The sequence below is a fragment of the Mustelus asterias genome, unplaced genomic scaffold (genome assembly GCF_964213995.1).
Source record: "Mustelus asterias unplaced genomic scaffold, sMusAst1.hap1.1 HAP1_SCAFFOLD_318, whole genome shotgun sequence".
Lineage (NCBI taxonomy): Eukaryota > Metazoa > Chordata > Chondrichthyes > Carcharhiniformes > Triakidae > Mustelus > Mustelus asterias.
This window is the reverse complement of record NW_027590280.1, coordinates 2,975-15,056: the sequence shown is the minus strand read 5'-3', so window position 1 is coordinate 15,056 and position 12,082 is coordinate 2,975. Positions and strand designations below refer to the sequence as shown.

Sequence of the window (12,082 nt, the reverse complement as noted above, 5' to 3'; positions counted from 1 at the left end):
CGGCCGCACCAGAGTTGTGTACAGTTGCAACATAACGCTACGACTCCTAAATTCAATCCCCCTACCAATAAACGCCAAGACACCATATGCCTTCTTAACAACCTTATCTACTTGATTCCCAACTTTCAGGGATCTATGCGCACATACACCTAGATCCCTCTGCTCCTCCACACTATTCAAAGTCCTCCCGTTAGCCCTATACTCAACACATCTGTTATTCCTACCAAAGTGAATTACCTCACACTTCTCCGCATTAAACTCCATCCGCCACCTCTCGGCCCAACTTTGCAACCTGTCTAAGTCTTCCTGCAAACTACGACACCCTTCCTCACTGTCTACCACACCACCGACTTTGGTGTCATCAGCAAATTTGCTAATCCACCCAACTATACCCTCATCCAGATCATTAATAAATATTACAAACAGCAGTGGCCCCAAAACAGATCCCTGAGGTACACCACTTGTAACCGCACTCCATGATGAATATTTACTATCAACCACCACCCTCTGTTTCCTATCCGCTAGCCAATTCCTGATCCAATTTCCTAGATCACCCCCAATCCCATACATCTGCATTTTCTGCAGAAGCCTACCATGGTGAACCTTATCAAACGCCTTACTAAAATCCATATATACCACGTCCACTGCCTTGCCCCCATCCACCTCCTTGGTCACTTTCTCAAAAAACTCAATAAGGTTAGTAAGGCACGACCTACCTGCCACAAAACCATGCTGACTATCACCTATCAATTCATTACTCTCCAAATAACTATAAATCCTATCCCTTATAATTTTTTCCAACATCTTGCCGACAACAGAAGTGAGACTCACCGGTCTATAATTCCCGGGGAAGTCTCTGTTCCCCTTCTTAAACAATGGGACAACATTCGCTAACCTCCAATCTTCTGGTACTATACCAGAGGCCAACGACGACCTGAAGATCAGAGCCAGAGGCTCTGCAATCACTTCTCTTGCCTCCCAGAGAATCCTTGGATAAATCCCATCCGGACCAGGGGATTTATCTATTTTCAGACCCTCCAGAATATCCTGCACATCCTCCTTATCAACTGTAATACTGTCTATTCTACTCCCCTGCAACCCAGTGTCCTCCTCAGCTATATTCATGTCCCCTTGCGTGAACACCGAAGAGAAATATTGGTTCAATGCTTCACCAATCTCCTCCGGTTCCACACATAACTTCCCTCTGCCATCTATAACTGGCCCTAAACTTGCCCTAACCAACCTTCTGTTCTTGACATACCTATAGAACGCCTTAGGATTCTCTTTAACCCTATCCGCCAAAGTCTTCTCATGTCCCCTTTTAGCCCTTCTAAGCTCGCTCTTCAACTCCCTCTTAGCCAATCTAAAGCTTTCTAGTGCACTACCCGAGTGCTCACGTCTCATCCGAACATAAGCCTCCTTTTTCTTTTTAACCAACAAAGAAACTTTTTTGGTGCACCACGGTTCCCTAGCCCTACCAATTCCCTACCCTACCAAAGGGTCCAGATGGGATGTACCCCAAGTTACTGTGGGAGGCGAGGGAAGAGATTGCAGAGCCTCTGGCGATGATCTTTGCGTCGTCGATGGAGATGGGAGAGGTGCCGGAGGATTGGACGATTGCGGATGTGGTTCCTATTTTCAAGAAGGGGAATAGGGATAGCCCAGGAAATTAGGTCGGCCTAAAAGGTAGGGATATGTTCGGCACAACTTGTGGGGCCGAAGGGCCTGTTTTGTGCTGTAGTTTTCTATGTTTCTTTGTATTCCTCCAGGGCTCCCTCCGTTTTTAGCTGCCTGGACCTAACGTACGCCTCTCTTTTATTTTTGACCAATCCCTCAATTTCCCTGCTTATCCACGGTTCTCGAATCCTACCCTTCCTGTCCTTTTTTACAGGCACATGCCTATCCTGCAGCCCTAACAGATTTACCCTCAAACAGCCTCTCCCAATCAACAGCTGCCAATTTCTGCCTAATCCCACTAAAGACAGTTTTTGTCTTTAAGTCCAGAAGATGTTCCAGAAGATTCTGCAGAATCAGGGCTGGTATCACTGTACTGAATTAATTAAACTGTTTTTCTTCAAAGATTGAGAGAGCTGTGGATAGTGAAGAGGATTGTGAGAGGATAAAGCAGGATATAGATAGGCTGGAGACTTGGGCAGAGAAATGGCAGATGGAATTTAATCCAGACAAGTGTGAGGTGATTCATTTTGGAAGGTCTAACGCAGGAAGGAAGTGAACAGTAAATGAACCTGACTATGGCTTGCACCCACCAATGACTCCATGCTGCCAGCCCCATGGACACAGACTCCAGACCCATTTTGGGCACATGCCTTTTCAGTACAGAAGGAGGCCATTTGGCCCATTGACTCTATGTCAGCTCTTTGCGGAGCGAACCAGTCGGTTCCACTCCCCCCTCAATCTCTGTAATTGTCCAACTTTATTTCCTTCAAGAGCCCATCCAATTTCCTCTGGACGTCACTGGCTGTTTCTGCTTCCAGGTCAGTACCAGTCAGGTTTTTCTAAAGATCCCCCACACATCTGCACCTCCTGCCCAATCTGTGTCCCTCACTCGCTGGACCATCAGTCAATGAGATCAGCTTTTCTTTACCTACCTTATTCAACCCTGTTATAATCTTGTACATTTGTGTTCAATCTCCTCTCAATCTCCTTTACTGCAGGGAGAACAACCCAATCTCTACACCCCATTGCTCTATGTATCACAAGGAGTGGGCTTACATTCAGTTCATTCATGTTCATCACTGTAGTTGAGGGTCGTTTGGTCCCTAGTCGGTAACGGATTCCTTCGTCCAGAGTCAATCCCCAGAACTGGCTGTAGTTTGAAGCCCTCCATCTATGCAGAGAGAAATGATAAAGGTGAGACTATCAGGCTTGGAGCATGAGCCTTACTGAGAAAACAGGTCCAACCATCCCACATGCCCCGTGCTCGGGAGGAACGTGCATGGGAGCTATGCTAACTCTAAAGCATTGACTTTCTGTCCCACCACCTCGCAACTGTCGCTCTATCAGGAGCTCAGGATAGTTGGACGTCAACATAAGTGCAGGAGGTACCCGAAGCTGGAAACAATATTCACCAGTGGCTTAAGACTGTCAGTATCAGATAGGCTGATACAATTCCCTGTACAGCTGCAGTAACATGTCCCTACTTTTATATTCCATTCCCCTTGCAATAAACATCAGCGTTTCATTTGCCTTCCTAAACACTTGCTGTGCCTAAGGGCGGTACGGTGGCACAGTGGTCAGCACTGCTGCCTCACAGCTCCAGGGACCTGGGTTTGATTTCTGGCTTGGGTTACTGTCCATGTGGAGTTTGCACGTTCTCCCCGTATCTGCGTGGGTTTCCTCCCACAGTCCAAAGATGTACAGGTTAGGTGCATTGGCCATGTTAAATTGCCTCTGAGTGTCCTGGGATGTGTAGGTTAGAAGGATTAGCGGGTGAATATGTGGGGTTATGGGGATAGGGCCTAGGTGGGATTGTTGTCGATGCAGACTCGATGGGCTGAATGGCCTCCTTCTGCACTGTAGGGATTCTATGTTCCTATGATTCTGTATACTAATTTCTTTGTGATTCATGTACCAGGACACCCAGTAACACCGAATTCTGCAATCTCTCTCTATTTAAACGGTATATACTGCTTTTCTATTCTTCCCGACCAAATGGGAAAGTTCACATTTTTTCACATTATACTCCATCTACCAGGTTTTAGCTCACACACTTAAACTATCTAAATCCCTCCGTAAACACATTCAGTCTTCTTGAAAGCTTACCCTCCTAACTATCTTTGTCTCATCAGTAAATTTAGCTGTTATACCTCCAGTCTCTTCATCCAAGTTAGTTATACAGATTGTCACTAGTTGAGGACCCAGCACTGATCCCTGTAGCACTCCACTAGTTACAGCTTGCCAAACCCAAAAACAACCCATTTCTCCCTCCCTACTCTTCCTGTTAGACAACCAATCCTCTCTATCCATGCTAGTTAGTTACCGCCTACACCATGAGCTCTTATTTTATGTAGCAACCTTTGACGTGACACCTTGTCAAATGGTTTTTGGAAACCCAAGTGCAGCACATCTATAGATTCCCCTTTATCCACATTGTTTGTTATTCCACAAAGAATCTGTCAAACTCAATTTCCTTTTCACAAAAGCGTGTTGACTCTGCCTGATTGCATTATCATTTTCTGATCAGCACTTAGGTGGGGAAATTGGTCACCATCAACTGTGGAGCTAGGGGACGCACAGACCCTATTAGTGGAGGCCTCCAGCTATATAACTCAAATCGCATGGAGAAGGGGTTTTCTGAATGCAGCCCAGTCTGATGCCAGTTACATTCAGAGCAGCCCGATGCATAGGAGCCTCGATAGATCCTGTACACATTACCAATATGACAGGCGGCTTGTAATGAATGCACCTTTCCTCCCTGAAACATTGGAAGCTATTTGCTGTTAAAAAACAGGTGTTGCACCCCATGTATTCCTAATGTGTTTGTGAGTAACTCTGTAACCAGACACGCAAGCATGAGTATGCACACACATCAGTAATACTAACATAGCACGCACATGGATGATTAACATTGTCACAGCACATAAGACCATAAGACCATAAGACATAGGAGCGGAAGTAAGGCCATTCGGCCCATCGAGTCCACTCCACCATTCAATCATGGTTGATTTCAACTCCATTTACCCGCTCTCTCCCCATAGCCCTTAATTCCTCGAGAAATCAAGAATTTATCAATTTCTGTCTTGAAGACGCTCAACGTCTCGGCCTCCACAGCCCTCTGTGGCAATGAATTCCACAGACCCACCACTCTCTGGCTGAAGACATTTCTCCTCATCTCTGTTCTAAAGTGACTCCCTTTTATTCTAAGGCTGTGCCCCCGCGTCCTAGTCTCCCCTGTTAATGGAAACAACTTCCCTACGTCCATCCTATCTAAGCCGTTCATTATCTTGTAAGTTTCTATCAGATCTCCCCTCAACCTCCTAAACTCCAATGAATATAATCCCACGATCCTCAGACGTTCATCGTATGTCAGGCCTACCATTCCTGGGATCATCCGTGTGAATCTCCGCTGGACCCGCTCCAGTGCCAGTATGTCCTTCCTGAGGTGTGGGGCCCAAAATTGCTCACAGTACTCCAAATGGGGCCTAACCAGTGCTTTATAAAGCCTCAGAAGTACATCCCTGCTTTTGTATTCCAAGCCTCTTGAGATAAATGACAACATTACATTTGCTTTCTTAATTACGGACTCAACCTGCAAGTTTACCTTTAGAGAATCCTGGACTAGGACTCCCAAGTCCCTTTGCACTTTAGCATTATGAATTTTGTCACCGTTTAGAAAATAGTCCATGCCTCTATTCTTTTTTCCAAAGTGTACGACCTCGCACTTGCCCACGTTGAATTTCATCAGCCACTTCTTGGACCACTCTCCTAAACTGTCTAAATCTTTCTGCAGCCTCCCCACCTCCTCAATACTACCTGCCCCTCCACCTATCTTTGTATCATCGGCAAACTTGGCCAGAATGCTCCCAGTCCCGTCATCTAGATCGTTAATATATAAAGAGAACAGCTGTGGCCCCAACACTGAACCCTGCGGGACACCACTTGTCACCGGTTGCCATTCTGAGAAAGAACCTTTTATCCCAACTCTCTGCCTTCTGTCTGACAGCCAATCGTCAATCCATGTTAGTACCTTGCCTCGAATACCATGGGCCCTTATTTTACTCAGCAGTCTCCCGTGAGGCACCTTGTCAAAGGCCTTTTGGAAGTCAAGATAGATAACATCCATTGGCTCTCCTTGGTCTAACCTATTTGTTATCTCTTCAAAGAACTCTAACAGGTTTGTCAGGCACGACCTCCCCTTACTAAATCCATGCTGACTTGTCTTAATCCGACCCTGCACTTCCAAGAATTTAGAAATCTCATCCTTAACGATGGATTCTAGAATTTTGCCAACAACTGAGGTTAGGCTAATTGGCCTATAATTTTCCATCTTTTTTCTTGTTCCCTTCTTGAACAGTGGGGTTACAACAGCGATTTTCCAATCCTCTGGGACTTTCCCTGACTCCAGTGACTTTTGAAAGATCATAACTAACGCCTCCACTATTTCTTCAGCTATCTCCTTTAGAACTCTAGGATGTAGCCCATCTGGGCCCGGAGATTTATCAATTTTCAGACCTTTTAGTTTCTCTAGCACTTTCTCCTTTGTGATGGCAACCATATTCAACTCTGCCCCCTGACTTTCCTGAATTGTTGGGATATTACTCATGTCTTCTACTGTGAAGACTGACGCAAAGTACTTATTAAGTTCCTCAGCTATTTCCTTGTCTCCCATCACTAGATTACCAGCGTCATTTTGGAGCGGCCCAATTGAGGGAGTGTTGCTCGGGCTGCAGTGGAGAGTGACAGTTGGTGTCTCAGTGTGGGAGTGCTGCTCGGGCTGCAGTAGAGTGTGACAGTTGGTGTCTCAGTGAGGGAGTGTTGCTCGGGCTGCAGTGGAGAGTGACAGTTGGTGTCTCACTGAGGGAGTGTTGCTCGGGCTGCAGTGGAGAGTGACAGTTGGGGAAGTGTGGGGAAGTTTTTTGTTTTCTTTTTTTCTTGCTGGTAATGGCTTCAGGGATGGCAGTTCAGGCAGTATGCTGCATCTCCTGTGGGATGTATGTGGTGAGGAAATCCAGTAGTGTTTCAGGAGATTTTAGTTGTAAGAAGTGCATTAGATTGCAGCTTCTGGAGGAGCGTGTAAAGGAGCTGGAGGGGGAGGTAGAGGAACTCCGCATAATTCGGGAGGCGGAGGTGGAAGTTGATAGGAGTTATAGAGAAATAGTAACTCCTAGAAATGAGGCTTGGGTCAATGCCAGGAGGAGGGGTAAGAAGCAATCGGGAAGACAATCCCCTGGGGCGGTTCCCCTCCATAATAGGTTTTCGGTGCTGGAGGCTACAGTTGAGGAGGAATCAACTGAGCATAGAGAGCAGATCTCTGGGGGTGAGCCGAGTGAGAAAGCTCAGGTGGTTAGGGGCTGTAAAAGACTGGGCCTTGTGATTGGGGACTCCACAATTAAGGAGACAGATAGGAGGGTCGGAACTAAAGGTAGGGACTCAGGGTTGGTGTGTTGCCTACCAGGGGCTGGGGTCCGGGATGTGTCTGACAGGGTATTCAGGACTCTTAGGGGGGAGGGAGATAAACCACAAGTTATTGTACATGTGGGGACACACGACATAGGGAGGATAGGGGAAGGGGATATTAGGCAGGGATTTATGGAGTTGGGGTGGAAACTAAAGGCCAAGACTGACAGAGTGGTTATCTCTGGACTCTTGCCTGTACCACGGGATAGTTTAGAGAGGAATAGGGAGAGGGAAGGTTTGAATTCATGGCTGAGGGGATGGTGCAGGAGGGAGGGGTTCAGGTACTTAAGCAATTGGGGCTCGTACTGGGGAAGGTGTGACCTCTATGAGAAGGATGGTCTACACCTTAATCAGAAGGGGACCAATATCCTGGGGGGTAAATTTGCTAAGGCCATGCAGGGAGGTTTAAACTGATTCGGGGGGGGGGAGGGATCCTGAGTAGTGGGGCTGAAAGTGAGGGATGCATGGATGGGGACTGCAATGCACAGCATTGCAGAGGTGGGGTGGAGCAGGGTTTGAAATGTGTATACTTCAATGCCAGGAGTATTCGCAATAAAGTGGGTGAACTTGCAGCGTGGATCAGTACCTGGGACTTCGATGTTGTGGCTATTTCAGAGACATGGATAGAGCAGGGGCAGGAATGGATGCTGCAGGTCCCGGGGTTCAAATGTTTTAGTCGAAGTAGGGAAGGAGGTAGAAGAGGGGGAGGGGTAGCATTATTGGTCAGAGATTGTATCACAGTGTCAGAGAGGAGGTTTGATGAGGACTTATCTGTTGAGGTAGTATGGGCGGAGATTAGAAATAGGAGAGGAGAGGTCACCCTGTTGGGAGTCTTTTATAGACCTCCTAAAAGTTCTAGAGAGGTTGAGGAAAGGATTGCGGAGTCAATCCTGCTTAGGAGTGAAAGTAATAGGGCAATTGTTATGGGGGATTTTAACTTGACTAATATTGACTGGAATTGTTATAGCTCTAGCTCGTTAGAGGGGTCAGTTTTTGTTCAAAGCGTGCAGGAAGGTTTTTTGACTCAGTATGTAGACAGGCCAACTAGAGGTGAGGCTATATTGGATCTGGTGCTGGGAAATGAGCCAGACCAGGTGCTAGACTTGGAAGTTGGTGTGCATTTTGGTGATAGTGACCACAATTCGGTTACGTTCACCTTAGTGATGGAAAGGGATAGGCATGAACCTCGGGCCAATGGTTTTAGCTGGGGGAAGGGTAATTATGAGGCTATTAGGAGAGAATTAGGAAACATAGGTTGGACTAGGAGATTACAGGGACTGGGAACGTCCGACATGTGGAGTTTTTTCAAGGAGCAGCTACTGCGAGTCTGTGATAGGTATGTCCCTGTCAGGCAAGGAGGAATTGGTAGGGCTAGGGAACCGTGGTGCACCAAAAAAGTTTCTTTGTTGGTTAAAAAGAAAAAGGAGGCTTATGTTCGGATGAGACGTGAGCACTCGGGTAGTGCACTAGAAAGCTTTAGATTGGCTAAGAGGGAGTTGAAGAGCGAGCTTAGAAGGGCTAAAAGGGGACATGAGAAGACTTTGGCGGATAGGGTTAAAGAGAATCCTAAGGCGTTCTATAGGTATGTCAAGAACAGAAGGTTGGTTAGGGCAAGTTTAGGGCCAGTTATAGATGGCAGAGGGAAGTTATGTGTGGAACCGGAGGAGATTGGTGAAGCATTGAACCAATATTTCTCTTCGGTGTTCACGCAAGGGGACATGAATATAGCTGAGGAGGACACTGGGTTGCAGGGGAGTAGAATAGACAGTATTACAGTTGATAAGGAGGATGTGCAGGATATTCTGGAGGGTCTGAAAATAGATAAATCCCCTGGTCCGGATGGGATTTATCCAAGGATTCTCTGGGAGGCAAGAGAAGTGATTGCAGAGCCTCTGGCTCTGATCTTCAGGTCGTCGTTGGCCTCTGGTATAGTACCAGAAGATTGGAGGTTAGCGAATGTTGTCCCATTGTTTAAGAAGGGGAACAGAGACTTCCCCGGGAATTATAGACAGGTGAGTCTCACTTCTGTTGTCGGCAAGATGTTGGAAAAAATTATAAGGGATAGGATTTATAGTTATTTGGAGAGTAATGAATTGATAGGTGATAGTCAGCATGGTTTTGTGGCAGGTAGGTCGTGCCTTACTAACCTTATTGAGTTTTTTGAGAAAGTGACCAAGGAGGTGGTTGGGGGCAAGGCAGTGGACGTGGTATATATGGATTTTAGTAAGGCGTTTGATAAGGTTCACCATGGTAGGCTTCTGCAGAAAATGCAGATGTATGGGATTGGGGGTGATCTAGGAAATTGGATCAGGAATTGGCTAGCGGATAGGAAACAGAGGGTGGTGGTTGATAGTAAATATTCATCATGGAGTGCGGTTACAAGTGGTGTACCTCAGGGATCTGTTTTGGGGCCACTGCTGTTTGTAATATTTATTAATGATCTGGATGAGGGTATAGTTGGGTGGATTAGCAAATTTGCTGATGACACCAAAGTCGGTGGTGTGGTAGACAGTGAGGAAGGGTGTCGTAGTTTGCAGGAAGACTTAGACAGGTTGCAAAGTTGGGCCGAGAGGTGGCGGATGGAGTTTAATGCGGAGAAGTGTGAGGTAATTCACTTTGGTAGGAATAACAGATGTGTTGAGTATAGGGCTAACGGGAGGACTTTGAATAGTGTGGAGGAGCAGAGGGATCTAGGTGTATGTGTGCATAGATCCCTGAAAGTTGGGAATCAAGTAGATAAGGTTGTTAAGAAGGCATATGGTGTCTTGGCGTTTATTGGTAGGGGGATTGAATTTAGGAGTCGTAGCGTTATGTTGCAACTGTACACAACTCTGGTGCGGCCGCACTTGGAGTACTGTGTGCAGTTCTGGTCCCCACATTACAGGAAGGATGTGGAGGCTTTGGAGAGGGTGCAGAGGAGGTTTACCAGGATGTTGCCTGGTATGGAGGGGAGATCCTATGAGGAGAGGCTGAGGGATTTGGGATTGTTTTCGCTGGAAAGGCGGCGGCTAAGAGGGGATCTTATTGAAACATATAAGATGATTAGAGGTTTAGATAGGGTGGATAGTGATAGCCTTTTTCCTCTGATGGAGAAATCCAGCACGAGGGGGCATGGCTTTAAATTGAGGGGGGGTAGTTATAGAACCGATGTCAGGGGTAGGTTCTTTACCCAGAGGGTGGTGAGGGATTGGAATGCCCTGCCAGCATCAGTAGTAAATGCGCCTAGTTTGGGGGCATTTAAGAGATCCGTAGATAGGTTCATGGACGAAAAGAAATTGGTTTAGGTTGGAGGGTCACAGTTTTTTTTTTTTTAACTGGTCGGTGCAACATCGTGGGCCGAAGGGCCTGTTCTGCGCTGTAATGTTCTATGTTCTATGTTCTATGTTCTAATGTCTACTTTTGCCTCCCGTTTGTTTTTAATGTATTTAAAGAAACTTTTACTATCATTCCTAATGTTACTGGCTAGCCTACCTTCATATTTGATCCTCTCCTTCCTTATTTCTCTCTTTGTTATCCTCTGTTTGTTTTTATAGCCTTCCCAATCTTCTGACTTCCCACTACTCTTTGCGTCAGTATGCGTCAGTAACACTGTTACAGCACATGCATGTGAATGACAGCCTACACAAGTTATAATGCACATATATGTGAGTGATATTGTTTGATAAAAAGTGTGTGAGTTATAAGGTCAAACACACACCTGTGTGGGACCTTCATGCGTTGTTGTTGAAGAATGACACTTACCCATAATTCCCATGATTGATGTTGTGGACCATTTCCTGATTGATAAGGCACACATGCTGCTCGCAATCCCATTGGCTGTTGCTGCAAGTGCTGAAAATCACACACACAATTAGAGATTAAAGAACCCGGACAGAGTCAGACAGCTGGACAGAAATATCGCCCAATGGGAGAGCACCTTTCAAAAATCTCCAAACATCAGTCACTCCAAATTTATTAAACCATAAGACATAGGAGCAGAAGGAGGCCATTTGGATATCTTTCCTTAGATAAGGGGACCAAAACTGTTCACAGTATGCCAGGTGTGGTATAACTAGCGTCTTGTATAGTTTTAGCAAGACTTCCCTATTTTTATACTCCATTCCCTTTGAAATAAAGGCCAACACTCTATTTGCCTTCCCTATTACCTGTTGAACTTGCTGTTAGCTTTTTTGCGCGAGGACCCCCCAATCCCTCTGAGCTGCAGCTTTCTGCAGCCTTTCCCCATTTAAATAATATTCAGCTCCTTTATTCTTCCCACCAAAGTGCATAACTTCACATGTTCCTGCATTATATTTCACTGCCAAGTTTTTACCCATTCACTTAACCTGTCTATATCCCTCTGTAGACTCGATAGGTGGAATTTTCCCGACACGGATCATGCAAAGGTCCATTGACCTCGGGTGGGAATTTCCAGCCTTGGGGTGAGCGTGCCCAGAAAATCCCACCCTATGTCATCCTCACCACTTGCCTTCCCACCTATTTTTGTGTCATCCACAAACTTGGCATTCACTTCCCTCATTCCAAGTCATTAATATATATTGTAAATAATTGTGGCTCCAGCACTGATCCCAACACTCCACAGTTGCCAACCTGAAAATGCACCTCTGAACCCAACTCTGTCTTCTATCAGTTAGCCAATTGTCTGTTCATGCTAATATACTGCCTCCAACACCATGGGCTCTTATCGGATTAAGTAACTTTTAGTGTGGTACCTTCTTGAATGCTTTTTGGAAATCCAAGTATGGGCAGGTAGAATCATAGAATCCCGACAATGCAGGAGACTATTCAGCCCATCGATTCTGCACTGATGCTCTGGCAGAGAATCTTACCAGGCCCTTTCTCCCACCTTATCCCTGTAACCCCATACATTCACCATGGCTAATCCACCTAAACAGAACATTTTTGGAGTATGGGAGGAAATCGGAGCACCCAGAGGCAGACACAG

At 46.1% G+C, this 12,082-nt stretch overlaps 1 protein-coding gene across 1 annotated transcript in view; it reads right to left on the bottom strand.

The window, feature by feature from the left end:
• LOC144486348 (tubulointerstitial nephritis antigen-like) overlaps window positions 1–10,963 on the bottom strand; it is a 206,559-nt gene extending 195,596 nt beyond the window's left edge. Inside the window, exons 1-2 of the mRNA XM_078204381.1 lie at window positions 10,879–10,963; window positions 2,734–2,848 (exon numbers count right to left, since the gene is read on the bottom strand). Coding sequence (XP_078060507.1) covers window positions 2,734–2,848; window positions 10,879–10,910 — 147 coding nt within the window. The 5' untranslated portion in view covers window positions 10,911–10,963. The remainder of the gene's footprint in view (window positions 1–2,733; window positions 2,849–10,878) is intronic.
• Between the last annotated feature and the right edge of the window lie 1,119 nt (window positions 10,964–12,082).